This window comes from Mustela erminea, chromosome 16 (genome assembly GCF_009829155.1).
Source record: "Mustela erminea isolate mMusErm1 chromosome 16, mMusErm1.Pri, whole genome shotgun sequence".
In the NCBI taxonomy this organism is placed as follows: domain Eukaryota; kingdom Metazoa; phylum Chordata; class Mammalia; order Carnivora; family Mustelidae; genus Mustela; species Mustela erminea.
In genome coordinates, this window is record NC_045629.1 from 5,725,259 (window position 1) to 5,742,449 (window position 17,191).

Consider the following 17,191-nt stretch of genomic DNA (forward strand, 5'->3'; position numbering starts at 1 on the left):
TTTAGGTAGAACATGATAAGTAAAGGACAGAGAAAGTGTTCTCAGGATGAGCAGAAAGGCAATTTTAGTTATCAAGGCTGAGTTTCTGTTTTATGTTTCTGTTGTGGCAACAAGGCATTACGGAGAGAGAGAATTAACCATATTTCTCTTCACTCTGGGTGTCTGTAAACATTGCTCAAGGTTATGAGAGAAACACCCAAGATTTAAGTGGGATAGTATAGAAGAATTTAGTTATTTATTTTGCTGCAAATTTTGTTTACTGTAAACTTTGATCATTATTTTTCATGAAGCAATTTAAAACATTTCCAACCGTGATTCCTACAATTATAAAAATACAAAAATGTCACTGAATGTTTGCATTTTAAACAATATCTATATTATATGAGTATATAGAATGCCTTTAACTAGCTTCACTTGAATTAAACATATATGTATATGTGTATGCATATGTGTACATTTTATATATATATAAAATAGAAAACATTGTGTACCTGTGCATATATAATTTTTCCCCAAATCTAACAGGTTGTTAATGTTATTTAGGCTGAGCCCTATTTTTAGTCAGAATAGATAGAATATATTTTGGAGTATAACATACTCCATTGTTAATGGGCCAACTCCTTTCAAGTATGTTTATCAGTGCTATGTTTTGTATAGCATCTAGTTCTTTGAAAGAAGTGACCAACATCACAGAATAAAGCCCATGTTATATGTTCCTAAAAGCACTCAGTGTAGGTCCAGAGGTATGAGATCAAAGGGATTCCATAGATTTGCATGTTGTGAAGAATCCATGGTCTATGGAGGACTCAATTTGAGGAATAACTTCACTTCTTATGATATCGTAAAGCAGGATTCATATCTGGGTTCATCCCAATGATCACTTTCTCACCTTTTCATTAGACTATTCAAGTCTAAAACACTTGAAGAAATGTGTTAATAAAAACACCAAGTTGTATATATTACACCATCTTCGAGTTATGATTTTCTATACAGATGTGCTACCATTAGAGTATTAACACATTTTAAATGATTCATGTTAATTCTTCAGTATGTGGATAAACCTCTCCACTGTCACACATATTGCATCTATTGTAAAATCTTGATTTCTAAACTGTGAGTTTCTCCCAAGACCTTCACTTTTTCCTCTCTTTCAGTCTAAGTGCTTTTGCTGATTTAAGTACTACTTTAAGTAGTATTTCAATATTTTACCTGTTAAATTTCCATAATTTCAACATGGATCAAAATTACTGTATTGTGATGACTATAACAGTTGTTATTAATCCCAAACCCAGCTGAATATAAATTAAATATTTCTTTAGAATTACTGTATTTTGATTCAACAATGACATGATATTTGGAGAATAATTAATCCAGTAACTATTCACCATGTTCAGTTTAACTTTATGTAAAATCGATAATTCTGATCAAGTTATCACTTGATAACTTATTTTTATTTTACTGCACAATGTATTTTCTCTCCTTCTTGCAGTAAATAATGTATTCTAGATTTGAGTACATGCCTGCCCCGAAACACACATAGACAAGATGCATTTTGGGATTAAAGATTAGAATTTGAGGCTTACATTCAGGAAATGGTGGTGTTTTTCGTCCTTGACCTGTTTGCATGAGGGGACGTTTACCGAAAACCTGGGCATCGAAACTGGCATAATCGAATGGTACTTTTCCAAACTTCTCTTGTTCTTTTGACACTGTGGCTCTGGGAGAGGAGATGGCTTGTGATCGGAAATTGAATTCAATTTGTTTCACCAAGCTTGTCCTGAAGAAAGAGGGGAGAGTTCAAAAGAACTATGATGAAATTCTTAGTGAGCATATTAGCATCAGAATTTAAAGCAGATCCAATGTGTCATGCCTGTCAATACCCACGGAGACAGTGTACTGTGGAAAAGAGCTGGTCACAGTATGATAAAAGAGAGTACTCTGTGCTAGGAGTGAAAGATGGGAGGCACCAAGGGTTCTGGATGTCTATGGTGAGGCTGCATGTTGTGGGTCTGTCTCCCATTGATAAAAGAGGAATGTGCAATTTTGCATTTGCCTTATGCAGATACAACGAGCAGCAAGTATTTAATGTCTGTTAGCACTTCGAGTTCCACACAGAAAAACGCCATCTAACTATCATTAGGGCACTGACAAGGTGTGCACGTTCTACATATTAAGACTATTAATCAGCCTGGTGGTGAAAAGTCATGTTTGTAGCTGGTGGGGAAATGGCATTGTAGTCCGTTCAAAAGAAGCGATGCTGTCTCCCACTCTCCTTCAGCAGAGCTGACAGGAGCCTGACACCTAACAGGGGCAGCATACTCACCAGAAACCGCACTTCTGAATTGTGAATTTCTTAGGCTTTCCACCTTTTTTCCCTTTGTCTCAGTGTTTTTGCTGATACTTCAATATTTTATCTGTGAAACTGTTATCATTTCAATATGAATCAAAATTTTGTATCAGAATAGCTATCACATTTTGCAATAGAATTACCTTAATCCAAGCTATGAGTTAAATATTCCCTTACAACTACTGTACTGGGATTAAACAAGGGCGTCATATTTGTGTAGCACCAATCCCAGTCAAGAAAAACACAAATATAGTCTAAGGGTCAATGAATATAAACAAATATACCTTTCAGAATTTAGCAATATCTACAATACTTATATGTTTTTCTTTTGTTTTCCACCAAAGAATGCCTGACTCATCAGAACGTCAAAATTTCAATGATATTTCTTGGATTACATAAAAAACATTTAAACTGCTACATAAAAATATTTGAAAAAGCAGTTGATCTTATTATTAGATATGTAACTTGGTGCATAACCTTAAAATATCTTCATTCTAGTCTAAAACACATTTTTTAAGAAATTAGGGAAATAAGACTAAATGCTATTTCTATATTTGATAAATAACCTACTTATGGAGAATCTAGAGGATATGGCCATATTAACCAAGAAATTGTTGTTAAGATTTTTAATTGCTAGTTATTCAGTAATTCATGATCTTTGCTTGACATATGTTCTTCACTCATTTGCTTTTGACTCTTTAATTAAATCTCTAAGAGCACATATTAAGGGAAGCCATATCTTGAAAATGCTTCTAATAACAATGTTGCATTTCAGTGTCTCAGTAACAGTGAAGATCTGGTCATCTGTTTTAATCCTGAAATAACTTTTCCTATCTATATGATTTATTATTAATAAATAATAATAAACTTTACATTGTGTCATCACTTGTGGTTTATTATTTAAGTATAAGTAAGGTCTTCCAAACTGCTGGAGATTGTGAAGTACCTGGGCAAAGAGGAGATATTTCATTAACACTTATCAATTCATGGAATGTATTTTTGTCTTAAAGAAATTATATGTGTAGCTGGAACAGAGGAATGAATATATAACACCACATATTTTGGGTGGGTGTGAGTGATTTATGAAGGCACTATCTACAGGGAGAAAGGTTAATCAATCATCGGGAGGGCTTACCTGACTAGTGGGATGGGTTGCATTTAGTGACACAGAATTTTGATTAATGTATGTTATACACTTTATTTCTTTTAGATTCATCCACATTGTGTTACCTTTACATATAGATTAATTTCATGTTAAGCTTCTCAGGGTCTAGCAGTTCATTTAAGTGAGAGTATGATTAACTGGACCAGCCTTTCAAATAGACATTGGTAGTTGTGAACGAAGGTCAGGCCATAGTGAACTGGCACATGAGGGGAGCTGGACGCATTGCATAGGGGCATGGCATGGGCAGACTACAAGGAACGTCATGGGAGGGTCATACCTGTGAACCTGGTCAGGACACTGCCCAGTTTTGGGTGAATCAAGCTGATTTTTGTCCTGGGACATTGCCAATTTTTCAGCTGCAGCAATTGGACAACCAGAAAGACTGTTTAAAAAAAATTAAAAAGGAGGATTTGAGTTAAAAAGATAAAGTAATTTGCTTTGGCATGTACCTCACAACATACTTGGTATGCATTAAATGTTAAGTCATATTAATAGTTCACTTAACACCTTTCTCATGCTAATAGATCCCAAAAAGATTTTGCAAACTACCATGTCAACATTTGCCCCCCAATCCCATCTAAGAAGTGATGAGTGACAAACTCATTTTTAAAAATCGGAAAATTATGTAAGGGAATTATTCTGAAAGTCTATAACATTTTAAGTAAAATGCACCCACTCCAATTACAATGTGCCCAGCTATAGATGTTAGCATGATAATTCTATGATTTATCTCAAGATTTAAATCAGTTTAAATTTGAAGGATAGAATATGAAGTTTTCTGGCAATATGCTTACGAGTTACATAGTATCTTGTGAGCACATAATAGATACACAGTATATATTTATATACCACACAATACATTTGTATGTAAATGCACATGTGTGTTTTAAGTGAGTAGGAATCTCAATGTAATGAATCTCAATGAGATGAAATGATGTTTACCTTCCTCCTGGCTTATAGTCAGAACCACAGTAGATTGAAGCCCTTTTGGTAATTTGTTAATGTTTATTGGATGGGATCCAAGACAAACCCTATACAACTCTTTCCAGTTGTGTAGGCTATGTATTCAAAATGGCTATGGTGAAGTTCCAGAGCAAGAAAGAACATGTTCTGTTTATATGATTATATGAATGTATAACTCTAGTGTTCAAATAGAACATTTTTTGTTGTTTGCCTGTCTGTTAAATGATAATTTCTCAGAAAGTAAAGTGTGGGTTTTTTTTTTTTGTTTTGTTTTTTACTCTGTACACATTGAGAATATTTCTTATCTATTTCAAGTGGTAAGATATTTGATAGTGATCCAGAGATTTTGATGACACAGTGTTAGTTCCTTATTTCCTCTGTGGGAAGTCTGTCTCACTTCTCTTCGTTAGGTAAGAGTAGCATCTCATCACAATTACCTCCTGTGGGTGTTGCGGTTGCTGTTCACATGCCCTCTTCCAGTGCATCCTGGGGTGGGACACTTGAGCACATTTTCATGCATGGCAAGAACTGAGCACAAAAAATCACAAAAAGAAAAGAACAGTATACCATGCATACATAACATGCTAACAAACTGACTTCTCAACTTTGCCTTCATCAGAATTTGGTTATATAATCTGCCTTTCTTCCCCCCATAAATGTTTGGGTTGAAATTAATGAGCACTCAAGAACTTCAAAAACTAAATTCAGCAGCGTGTTCAAGTTTTAGTTTCTCTAAATGTCATGTCATGGTTAACACTAGACTTAAATAAGACTATTCTGTTTGTATTCAACTTAAAATGAGAGGCTCATAACCTTCCTTTTATATTTATGTGCTTTTCCTTGGAAAAGTGGATGGAGAACACTATTTGTCAAGTAGTTCCTGTTAACTTTTCCCCACTGTGTGAACTTCTGAATGTAGTGTTCTTTATTTTCTAAGAGATATTACTTTGATCCTTGTCCATTGCTCCCCAATCCCCCCTGCACTGCCATTCAGTTATTGGTGGAAGAGCATGGTTGTGTGAACAACTCGGTAATCACTTTGAGGAACTGGTAATCTACTGGGACAGTACAGCACAGATTAGATGCACTGATTTGTAAAGCTGTGTTTTTGAGAAGGCTGATGCTGAGGCATTCACACCACTGTGGTTTGTATGACCCATGGGTGTTTCAATATGTAGGCTAAAGAAGTAGAGGATGTAACACATTGATACTTCAAAACTTAGAAGACAGCCCTTTCTTTCTCCTCTACTTTCCTAGCTCACAGCAGGGCTGAGGGTAGAAAAGCCACCAATGTTTGCTCTTGCTCAGGGCCCTCTGCTACTGCAGGATGCCCTCAAGAGGCATGGCAGGCATCACAAGTTCTACACGGAATGGGGAGATGGGAGGACCCTGGTGATGAGGCATTTTTTTTTTTTTTTTTTTAAGACTCCATGCCCAGTGTGGAGCCCAGCTCATGGCTTGAACTCACAACCTTGAGATCAAGACTTGAGCTGAGATCAATAGTTAGATGCTTAACCAACCGAACCACCCAATGCCCCTGGAATGCACTTCTTATATTTAGATGATGCACTGAGGCCAAAACTGCTCCTGGGCTTAAGGAAGCCACACCTCTGGGTGAGAAAGGACTGCGCAGTCCACAGTTTTTTAACATGACTTTTTTATTTTCTGTATTCTGATGCTTTGTCATCTGGGCCCTGGCAAACCCTGGAAAGACTGCCCTTTCAAACAGTTTTTAAAGGCAAATCAACCAATTGTGAGTCCATGCCCAATTGCCTCTTTTATTAGACTCACACTCTCAACCTGCCAGGTATCAGACACCCACAGACAACCCTCAAGCTTTGGAGCCTACTGAGCGAATTCAAACTAGCCAGTCTTAAGACTGCTTACTTTGCTCCTTCCCATAGAAACCAGAAGTTCCCCCCATCCCTGGCCCCTGATGACCCTGATGCTCCCCTTTGTGGCCCTGCCTGCTGTGGCACACCCCCACCCTTCAGGAACTATAACAAATTCTCTTCGCAATGTCGGTTGTCTCCTGACCTACTGTCCTAACTGTACCCTCAGGTTTTCTATTAACACAATGATTTTAAACACCCAGCTAGATGGAAATTTTCTTGACACAGAAAGGACACTTTATATTTTCATTCCGAATTCCACATTGGAGGAGAAAGAGGATAAGACCATGATGCTGTGGGGCACTAAGAAGAAGCCTACTGGTTTTAAGGATATGTCATACTCACTTTCCAGGGGAACCCGCACTTTATGGGGGCACCCCGAAAGGCTGCGGTGGTGGGGGTAGAGTCCTGTCACATGTCCCGTGCCATCGCACCCGGGGATAGGGCACTTGGTCTCCCTCTTTTCAGGCCTTGGTGAATCTACAGAGAAATTAAATCAAGAGATTCATCTGGCTCTTCTTTCCCTTCCCATTCACTCGAGTGGCCTTGCAGGGTGACATTCTCACTTCGCTCAGTTTTTACAGCATAAACATTCTTCTCACATTGCCTTGAATAAGACCCTCAACTAAGACCTGTGGAAGCATAAAAAATGTTTTCAATTTTCTTGGTTTTCTAAGCAAAGGCTGACACAGGGCAAGGGAGTGTTAAAATACAGAGATGGTTTTAAGTTGTCATATCACATATTGTAGTTAGTGTCTCATTATGAAAAACAAACCCCACACCAGAGGCAGACGATGCCGAAGCTCCTGAAAAGGAAAGGAAAAAAAAAAAAGGCAAGAAAGAAGAAAGAATGTATTTAAACTAAAACTATCTCTTATTGAAAGGGTCTCAAGAAAGCCAGATTCCAAATGATAAAACAAAGAAGTCACCCCATCTGAGAAGGGTTGCTCTGGTCTTGTTCCTACAGGTCCCTGGCCTTCTGTGGCCCTAAGGTTCCAGGTCCAAGTGCTACTCCCTCATACATGTAGAGCCCGCTCTGGCCAGAGTCAGGGAGGGAGTCAACAATGGCATCTTTTTTTTTTTTAAAGAATTTATTTATTTATTTGACAGAGAGAAATCGCAAGTAGGCAGAGAGAGGAGGGAAGCAGGCTCCCCGCTGAGCAGAGAGCCCGATGCAGGGCTCGATCCCAGGACCCTGAGATCATGACCCGAGCCAAAGGCAGAGGCTTTAACCCACTGAGCCACCCAGGCGCCCCTCAACAATGGCATCTTATGCCATGCTCAAACAATGGGCCGTGCTGCAGAGGGACCAGATCCCCAAATCCCAATCCATCGCCACTTTGGATCGTTCAGGAGAGAGCAACTATGGAGAAGCAGCTTCATTTTACTCTGAATGCAGAAACTGAAAACTCAGGTGATAGGAACCTGGCAAGGAAACATTCTAGGAAGAATGGAAGTACAGGGTGGGGTTGGCCTTGGGTGGTCTGTACCACCAAGAATAATGGGGTAGAGAAGGGGACCACAGGTGCCAGGAGGCAGAGAAAAGGGGCACTTTGTAACAGTGCTAGTCAGGCTGCCGTGAGGCATTGACCTAGAGGGGGAGGTCGGAGGGTGAGCTGGGATTTTAATCTTCCAGCCCACACTTTGCTGAGGGTTAGATGAAAGATTATATAAATTTGTAAAATAAACAAGGATTATCATGAATATTGGTGGGGTTAGAGCTACCATAGCAGAGGCCTTCTGCAGATATTTTCATACTTGTGACTGAGATAATAAACCGAAAACAGAAATGCATTTTTGGAGCCCAAATCACCTCCCTAACTTGTGCCTGGAATGATATACCAAACACTGGGACAATCTTGTGTCTCAGCACTGATGATCAGAGGAACCAGAATCACAATGGACATGGGAGCCTCAGAGAAAGGACCAGTGTGGAATGGAGGCTGGCCACAGGCTTCTCAGAACACGAAGTATCACGAATAATGAATCCACTTGATGCTGAGAGTGAAAATAAATATCTGTGTGATCCTGCCTTAGGAAAGCTGTCGGTGGTGGACTAGGGGGCAGAACCCTGCTGCGTGAGGATGCGGTGGGCCCATATGCTCCTGCTCCAAGCCTAGTACCGAGAGCAGAGCAATGTCGCGGGATGCGACAGCCGTCTCCAGGGTGGGATATTGCGATGAGCAGACGTGCCTCTGTGATACCACGCCACCTCAGTTGTTGGATTATAAACAGTCCTGGGCAGATGGGCACAGCAGGTTGTATGTAATGCAATTATTTGGGGGCATGCTTTCACTAAAGGGGGAGGAGCCAAGGATTCTTCAACTTAGGCGCACACTGCCTGGGAGGGAAGGTCAGCAGAGAAAACTGGAAATCGAAAGTGAGAAATGAACAGCCCAAAGATAAGGATGCCTTAAGTATCAGACATTTATGTTTCATGAAAGGCAGGATTTAAATGCCATGGTATCGGGATTGTTCTGTCTTTTGCAAGAAACAAAGAGGAATATTAAGAGTTTTGAAATGTTCTTTGACTTTTATGCGATATATTTTATTTAATCCAAAAATGTTGCTAATTTTGAAGTTGTTTTAGGCCTATAATATCTGTAGATGGAGAGTCAAAAATCCATGAAGTTTGATTCAGGTGACATTACCGTGGTTGACACTGCATATGAGAGGGAATTAGAAAAGAGGAAAAGCAGTGTGGGTTTTGATGCCCTTCCTCCCTTGGACCTGGTCCAGGTGAGGCCACATTTCTAAACCACATTGAAAGGTTTGGCGCTGTGCATTTCCCCTCCTTGCCACATTATTTGTCTATAGGAAGCCAGAGAGGGTGTGGGAGATAAGGCCAGGCTGGCACCTGACCAGGTGGGGTCCACTGACAGTCCATCATGCACGTTTGTCTGCAAGCCTTCTCTGCTGGGTGAAACAGATGCCATGAAATGCTCTGTGGGGCAGAACCTGTTTGCATGATAAGAAGGCAGAGCTTGAGTTCTCAGGTGACTCTCAGGCCTGGCTCTTCCTCTCCTTTTATTTTCTTTGCTGAATGCTGCATAATGAGAGTGACCTTATACTCTGGTGACCTTACATGTGGGTATGCCTGGGACTATCTTATTCGCACCTGATACACTCCTGTGATTGTTTGTAGCACTCCCCTTTGCTCTTAAAGTGCTTTAGGCTGTATAATAAATTCTATGGTGACTCCATACACACTGTGACCTAAAATCTCACTAAATCTTAGTAGCAACAAGATAGCTGAACTTTTAAAAAAAATTTTTTTTAGAATTGTTGACTCTCTGCAGACTTGGGTAAAATGATACTTTAAAATGTCAGTGTTCTCTCCTTTAACAGCGGGGTCTCATGCCCAGGGTATATGGGAAATTAGGATAATATTGTGGAGATCATGAATCTCAGTTGGTATGATTATTGACCCAAGAGCATGGAATATACACCAGAGGAAGAAGCTGCTCATAAGCTACTGTGTCCCACATCTGGGATGAGGAAGAAGAAAGTCAATATCTAACTTGGACTCTGCAAGTACCTTCTAGATGAAGTTTATAGTTCCCATGCATTATGGGCCTTACCTCTTTTTGCCTGTCTTTCATACTAGTCTGGTCTGGACCTCTTGCAAAGACTTTGAACACTGCAAGGCAGGACCATGCCCCACACAATAAGATATATTATTGAATTAGCCAGCCTCGTTCATAATTCTTTAAACCTTATATCACCCATGTTTACAAACACAGATTCTATTGCCTTGCTGGTTTTTGAAAACAAAAAGTTTTAAGTTCTATAAAAATGACCAAAGGATTGTCAAATATTTTAAGCTATGGCACAAAGAATTGAAGTTTCTCCAAACGCTGAATTTCATGGAGCTAGAAGATATCATCAGTTGCAACATAGTGCCGCATTTTGTGTGTTAGCAAGCAAGAAAAAAACTACTGAAAATTAAATTATGGCATAACCTTTTGATTTCAGAGATGTTAAAATGGGAAAATTGTGTATCTTAGAATGAATGTGAAATATAGTAGATGACAAATTACGACTTTTTAGGATTTGAAGTCAACTTTATCTATTTTTTTTTTTTTGGTTTTGTAGCCCATTAAAAAAAATAACAAATATGCAAGTTCAGCACGTTGCATATTAGTGGAGTATACAAAGTTCACAGTGGGTCCCGTCCCAAATCATACACTGCATTGATATTCTATCTTGATCCTAATCCTGGCAAGTGTGTTTGCATAGTATTATTATCTTGCTCCTCACTACATGACATTATTTTATTCTTTGTTTTGTTTTCTCAGCTCTGAGTTGCAAGATAATAATTGACAAGATTGCAGGTGAGTACTACAATAGACCCCAAATGACAAAATATACAGTTCATTTCTGCATAAATCTCAGAAAGCAGATCTTCCAAACCATAACTAACATATTATTCTTGTAAGCTTCCTGGGGACATGACCTTAATTTTCTCTAAGATATTCTAATTCTGTGGTTCTTGGACTTCAAGGCACCCAAGAATCATCTGAAAAAGTGTGCTTTAAAAAAAGGCAAGTTCTGGAGCAGTAAGTCTGATAGGATCCTGGAAATACTCATCTTAAACAAGCCTTCTAGGCACTTGAGAACCACCATTTGGGAATTATCACCAGGCCCATCTGGTGTAAGACTCAGGGTGAGGGGAGGAGTAGCATTATGGGAGATAGGACATAATTTCACTAAAGTTGAGGAACAGTTTTAAGGCCTCCTCCAAGCACATTTATTCTTCTCATTTATGTTTGGACCAGATATTTGTAGCCCTGAGTTAGAGACCTGGTAAAAGCACAAGGCTTCTAAAGGCATTAGCATTCAGTTTTATCCTAAGAAAGATCAGAGCATCCTGTCCAATTTGCCAGTAGCTCGACATTATTTTGAAGCTCCTCCAAAGGAGTCAGATGATCCCCAAAAAAAAGTGGAAAAGAAAAATTAAATTTCTGGAATTGATTTGATTAATAAAATGATTTAAAATCCAAAAAGTACTAATGTCCCTCTAACATGTCCAATATAGTACTGTACAAATACTATATATTTTTTAAAAAGCTGTCAAATTAAGAAAAAAGAGGCAATGATTCTTTTTTTCATGTGTAAAAACATCACAAAACTGACCAAGCTCGATCTGAGAACAAGCTAGAGAGTAGACAGAGGGGAAAAAAAAAAAAAGATATTGTTATTTTACAATATGAATTGGTTTTTAAATTGCAACAAGTTGTCAAAAGCTATCTGGAAGTGATAACCAAATCTTACTAATTTTTCTTCCAACCCTTAAAGCAATTTTATTCCTAAAATAAATGCAAAAAAAAATGTGTCTTACGTTTATTGTTAAAGATTTGTCTTCCACCCATGTCAATAACTTTGGTTTGTCTCCTTTCCCCAGCAAGGTGTTCCAGTAGAAACCTGTCCAACTCTTTGTAGGTGTTATGGAAAACACAACCTCGCTCAGCTTGGAGAGCAATCGCCTGCTCCAGCAAACTCAAGTTCCCCTTCGCCTTCTCCAGGTCAACAGACTCTTCTGTCATGGCTGCCAGACACTCGTTATCATCTTCCTCCATCCCAGTGAATGAGGGCTGGGCTTTGCTGTCCAGCGGTTCCACAGGAGTATTCTGTGGGTCTCTCCTTTCAGTTTCAGAATCACACATATTTTCACAAGAGATAAACTTGTCACCTTCAGTTTTAATTTCAGGAACTTCCAATAGGTCTTTTCTGTTATCCATTAGAATATACTTTGGGACCCTGTGTGGTTTGGTTTCTTCGGAGAAGTTGGAGCCACTGTCCCAACCATTCTCTGCACTTTCAGAGTTACTTTCACTGTCATCCGAGGAGCAGAACCGAAGCTGGGAATCATCGATCTTTTCTTTTCCATCATCAGAATGAATCATAAAGCACTCATCAGCTTCATCACTCTCTGCTTTTAGAGACTGGATGCCACTGTCATTTAAATTCTCACTTATGGTCTGAACAGACACATTTTTTTCAAATTTCCCCAAGTGCATTAAAGATTTGACCACAAGCTCTTGATAGCAGCCATATCTGTCTTCCTTCCCATTGGAGTTTTCTTGTGCAGTCGAATGAAGGTTTTCATCCACAGGTTTTATCACAATTTCTTCTATGGAAAAAGAAAACCAATACTTAAAAAACAACAGCAAAAAATATTTTAAGAAAATTGAACCAATAAGTAGATGAGAGACAGATTTATTTATATATATTGAATTCAATATATATATATATGAATTGAATATGAATATATATGAATTGAATATGAATATATATGAATTGAATATGAATATTCAATATCTATTGAATTCAAAATGAATTGAATTCAATATATATATTGAATATATATATTGAATAAATATATATAATTGAATATATATTCAATATATATTGAATTCAATTCATATTGAATATTGTATATTATTCAATTCATATTGAATGTCATGTATTATTCAATTCATATTGAATATTGTATATATATTTATATATATACACATATATCATATATATGCATCATAAGTACAACATGTGATATATGGATTCTCTCAACTTCATAAACATTGAAGAGAAAAATATATATGAATGAATATGAAACAAAATAAAACAGACCTTAATGTTCTGAGAATTGCATTTAAAGAAGTGAGCTAGTAAAATTTTCAGCATTTTAACAGCTCATTGTTTCCAGGATACTGAAATAGATACTTAGCAATAACAGAATGCTGAATGTGAAATTGTTGTTACTGTACCTCTTATATTTGCAAATCCTAACCAACCAGAAGGAAATCAAATATGTATAATACTATGCATAAAGGAAACATCAAATTTCTCTGCTAGCGTGGCAGCGTATTTTCAAAGCTTATTTGGTTTATGTTCACTGTCTCCACAGTTTCTCAAACATACTTTCAGATTTTATGGGATGTTAGTTAAAAGACAGAATACATCCACATACAAATGATAACTAAGAGAGTTCTGAAGCTTTCAAGGTTTCCTGTTGACTTTCAGAACTGTCACACACAAATTCCATGCCAAGGGAAATGCAAGTAAATGGGAGAATCAACATGATCAAATATCTTTTTTCAATTTTATTTATTTACTTATTTTTAGGGATTTTATTTATTTATTTGTTTGACAGAAAGAGAGATCACAAGTAGGCAGAGAGACAGGCAGAGAGAGAGAGGAGGAAGCAGGCTCCCCTGCCGAGCAGAGAGCCTGATGCGGGACTTGATCCCAGGACCCTGAGATCACGACCTGAGCCGAAGGCAGAGGCTTAACCCACTGAGCCACCCAGGTGTCCCCAAATATCTTATTTTTAAAGAATTATTTATTTGTTTATTTATTTGAGAGAGAGAAAAGAGAGACTGAGGGAGAGATTGAGAGCAGAGGGTAAGAATCTCCAGCAGACTCTGTGCTGGGTGCAGAGACCACCGTGGGGCTTGATCTCAGGACCCTGAGATCAGGACCTGAGCTGAAATCAGAAAGTTGGAAGCTTAACCAACTGAGCCACCCAGGCTCTCCAGCATGGTCAAATACATAAAATAGTGACACATTTTCTGGCCTGGTACGTGCATGCATTTGCGTAAGAAGGCAATGAGATGAGAGATGGAGATGGCCAAGTATGTAGAACATCAACGAATTGTTTTCAGTAGCCGGCTGACTGGCGTCTTGACGGTCAGAGAGCCTTGGGACTAAGAGCAGGTCTCCACATGCCAGTCTGTCCAGAACAGTCCACTGGATCTGTCCCAGTCCAGTTATCAGTGTCATCCCCTTCATCCTTGGCAGTGGCCCAGCTGCAGTGACAGTATGTGTATGTATAGTCATATGTATATGTATAGTATGCATGCATGTGTGTATACGTGCACACACACACACGTATTATATCTCTCTATATAATATATACGCACACACACATATATACATAAGTGTGTATATGTGTCTATGTGTGTATGTGTGTGTGTGTATATATTTATATATTTATATATGTATACATATACATATATGCATATATGCTTATATATTTGTATATGTATATATATAAATAAATGATAGCCTGCCCAAGCCTGCACCCAATTAAGGGTACAATTCAGGGTGCAGATCTGCTAGTGTTCCAGCCCTGACTTAGCATGCATGGTGATCAGGGGAGCATACATGCGGCTGTGAAATGCACCAGACAATCCAGCAATGGTCCCCTTAAATATTCAGTCAGAAAACAGAAGAAGGAGAAGAAGAAGAACAAAAAGAAGAAGGAGGAGGAGGAGGTGGCGGAGAAGGAGGAGAAGGACCATTTCTGTGTCTCTGAAGGCAGAGTGGAGGACGGGCAACACAAAATAATACGCCCCTTAAAGACTGTGAAAGACACCAAGTGAAGTGCATTCTGTGTTAATAAACATCTTCGGAGGGAAGAAAAGGACAGGCATCCTGCGTGATGGCTGCAGGAGAGGGTGTCTGCGGAGGAGACAATGTGCCTTTTTTGGTCTCATTTAATTTTTTATAAACATTGTCTCTGACAAGGACACTCAAAAATACATCTCCATCATCTTCCTTTCTGGTAATTATCTCCCTAAATCAACACTGGACTGCCAGGATCAAGTAAATATTGCCATAGTAACTAAAAGCATTTTTGGATGAAGGGAAGAATTTAGTCACAACACTAGCCCCTTTAAATAATGCTGATTATAGGGTGCAGTCTTTTGTTGGGATCTATTCAACATAAACTGAAAAATTTAACATTTTACTTCCTAGAAAAGAGGCTGGGTAAACAAGCACATCACATTTGATAGGATGGTCTTTTCCCTTCTGAATTCATATCAGAGGAATTCCAGGTTTAAATAATATATTAAACATAGTCTAAAATGCAAATGAAGTTTTTCTCAATAACACGGTTGGCTATTAGGAGAAAGTGTAAAGGGTTATGATAATTTTAAAGTATTATGAACTACAGAAAACAAATAAAAAGCATTTTCAGTGAATATGCTCAATTCATTGAACTATTCTCTCACTCCACTTAACTACCCACATGTGTACAATAATGATTTATAGACATTATACCTAATTATGCATATTTGGGCTGTGTTAGAGTGCTAACAAAAGCTCTAGAAAGCAACAATTACCTCTGTTGCTTAGCTACATAGTTTAAAATATTCCTATTAAGTGCAGATCACCAGAGAGGCGGGAGTGACAAAAACGCACATGTGCAGGACAATGCGTTTCCCTGTGCTGCTGCCAACTGCTAGCATTTTGGGTCATTTCCAGTTTACATAATTGTTTGGTTCAACTGTTTGTTATATGCTAAAAGAAAATATTTATTAATTATTCTTCAGAAAGAGAGGAGTCCTGCCGATGGAGGTGCCTACGTGCATCGTACGAGATGGTTTCCAGGGATGTTCCGCAAATCTGCAAACCAACTTTCCATATACCTACCCCTCTCTGGCTTTCACTGTCATTAGAAAAAAAAAAAAAAAAAAAGTTGACTTAGCTTTTGAATCTGACAGATCTGTGACGAGGTTCTTGTTTCTCTTCACTCTGTAATGGGCTGCCTACGTGTTTATGTTAGTGTGTTTTTATTTTCATGGGTGGCTCGGTGATTCATTTGGTACCTTTATCATTGAAACAACTAACTGGTTTGATTCTGGGCTTGCGTGCTCATGTCTGCACAAACCCCAAAGGCATCCTTGACCTTTCTGAACCCTGTGTCTTCATTTACACGGTGAGACACGTTGCAGAATTTACACGCGAGAGCACGCAAAGCAGGTGCCACACAACAGGTGTTTGGTAAATGACGGCTGTCTTCTCCCTTCCCCAGATACACATTCAGAGCACAGCAACGGCAGACAGGCGATACAAGGGAGCCTCTACATAAATGAGGCGGGGCTTGTGTTCTGCTTAGAATAAGCAGTGGAACTGATCCCTGAGAGAGGGCACAGCCCACAGTGTGAAGGAGGCTCGGTCAGTTTACCACCTATGCCATGCAGGCTATGGAACTGCTCATCAACAGCCTTCAGAAACTTCAAAGCCCAGTGCACAATGTGGAGGGAAAACCACGATGGGTTTGAGGTCCAGAGACTAGGGCCAAACTGCTGGCTCAGCACCACCTGCCTGTGTGACCCAGGGCAGGTCTGTGTCTCTGAGTCCTGGTTCCTCATCATTTAAATGAGGACGATCCAGTGACATCCTAGGACAATAAACTGTTATGCTCCTGGCATGGTGTTCAGTTCTTTATTGCATTTAATCTTTACAGTAATGACAAGAAAGGGGCTTTCTGCTCAATTTTACAGAAGGGAAATGATTTTCTAAGGGGCTAGGGGCTTGCTCAAGATCACACAGCTAGCCAGAGGTGGCGGGGGTGGAGGTGGGGGCTGACATCCAGATCCAGGGCCATTCCTCTACAATAAGCTACCCATAATCCCACAGCCCAGGAAGCTCATATTTCTCAACTTATGCTTATAAAACACAGCAACCCTTAGGAGAAACTGTTCAGAATACTAATAATCTATTATTTTCCCAAGTTTGGTTACTTTCAAGGGTGAATTTACAGGAAGATACTAAAATACAATTGTCACCTGACTTTTGATAAAAAAAAAAACAATGACTTCTAAATTATAAATAAAATACATAAAAATGAATAAGCAGCAATAACAAGACAAAAATTAACAAGTACCCACGCCTTGGCTATCTCCGTATAACAGTGTAGGTCAGAAAATTCCTTGGGCACACTCCCTGGGGACACAGAGAGTTGGATGTTTACCTAGCACACACCTTTCTCCTCCTGAAAGTATTTCAAAGGGTGGGGCAGGGGGAGGGGCCAGA

At 38.9% G+C, this 17,191-nt stretch overlaps 1 protein-coding gene across 3 annotated transcripts in view; it reads right to left on the reverse strand.

Moving 5' to 3' along the window:
* ST18 (ST18 C2H2C-type zinc finger transcription factor) overlaps nt 1–17,191 on the reverse strand; it is a 103,561-nt gene that overhangs the window by 44,722 nt on the left and 41,648 nt on the right. For all 3 annotated transcript variants that reach the window (XM_032316460.1, XM_032316461.1, XM_032316459.1), the window contains 5 exons: nt 11,709–12,500; nt 6,713–6,847; nt 4,913–5,003; nt 3,790–3,894; nt 1,584–1,777 (listed from right to left, as the gene is read on the reverse strand). In XM_032316460.1, coding sequence (XP_032172351.1) covers nt 1,584–1,777; nt 3,790–3,894; nt 4,913–5,003; nt 6,713–6,847; nt 11,709–12,500 — 1,317 coding nt within the window. The remainder of the gene's footprint in view (nt 1–1,583; nt 1,778–3,789; nt 3,895–4,912; nt 5,004–6,712; nt 6,848–11,708; nt 12,501–17,191) is intronic.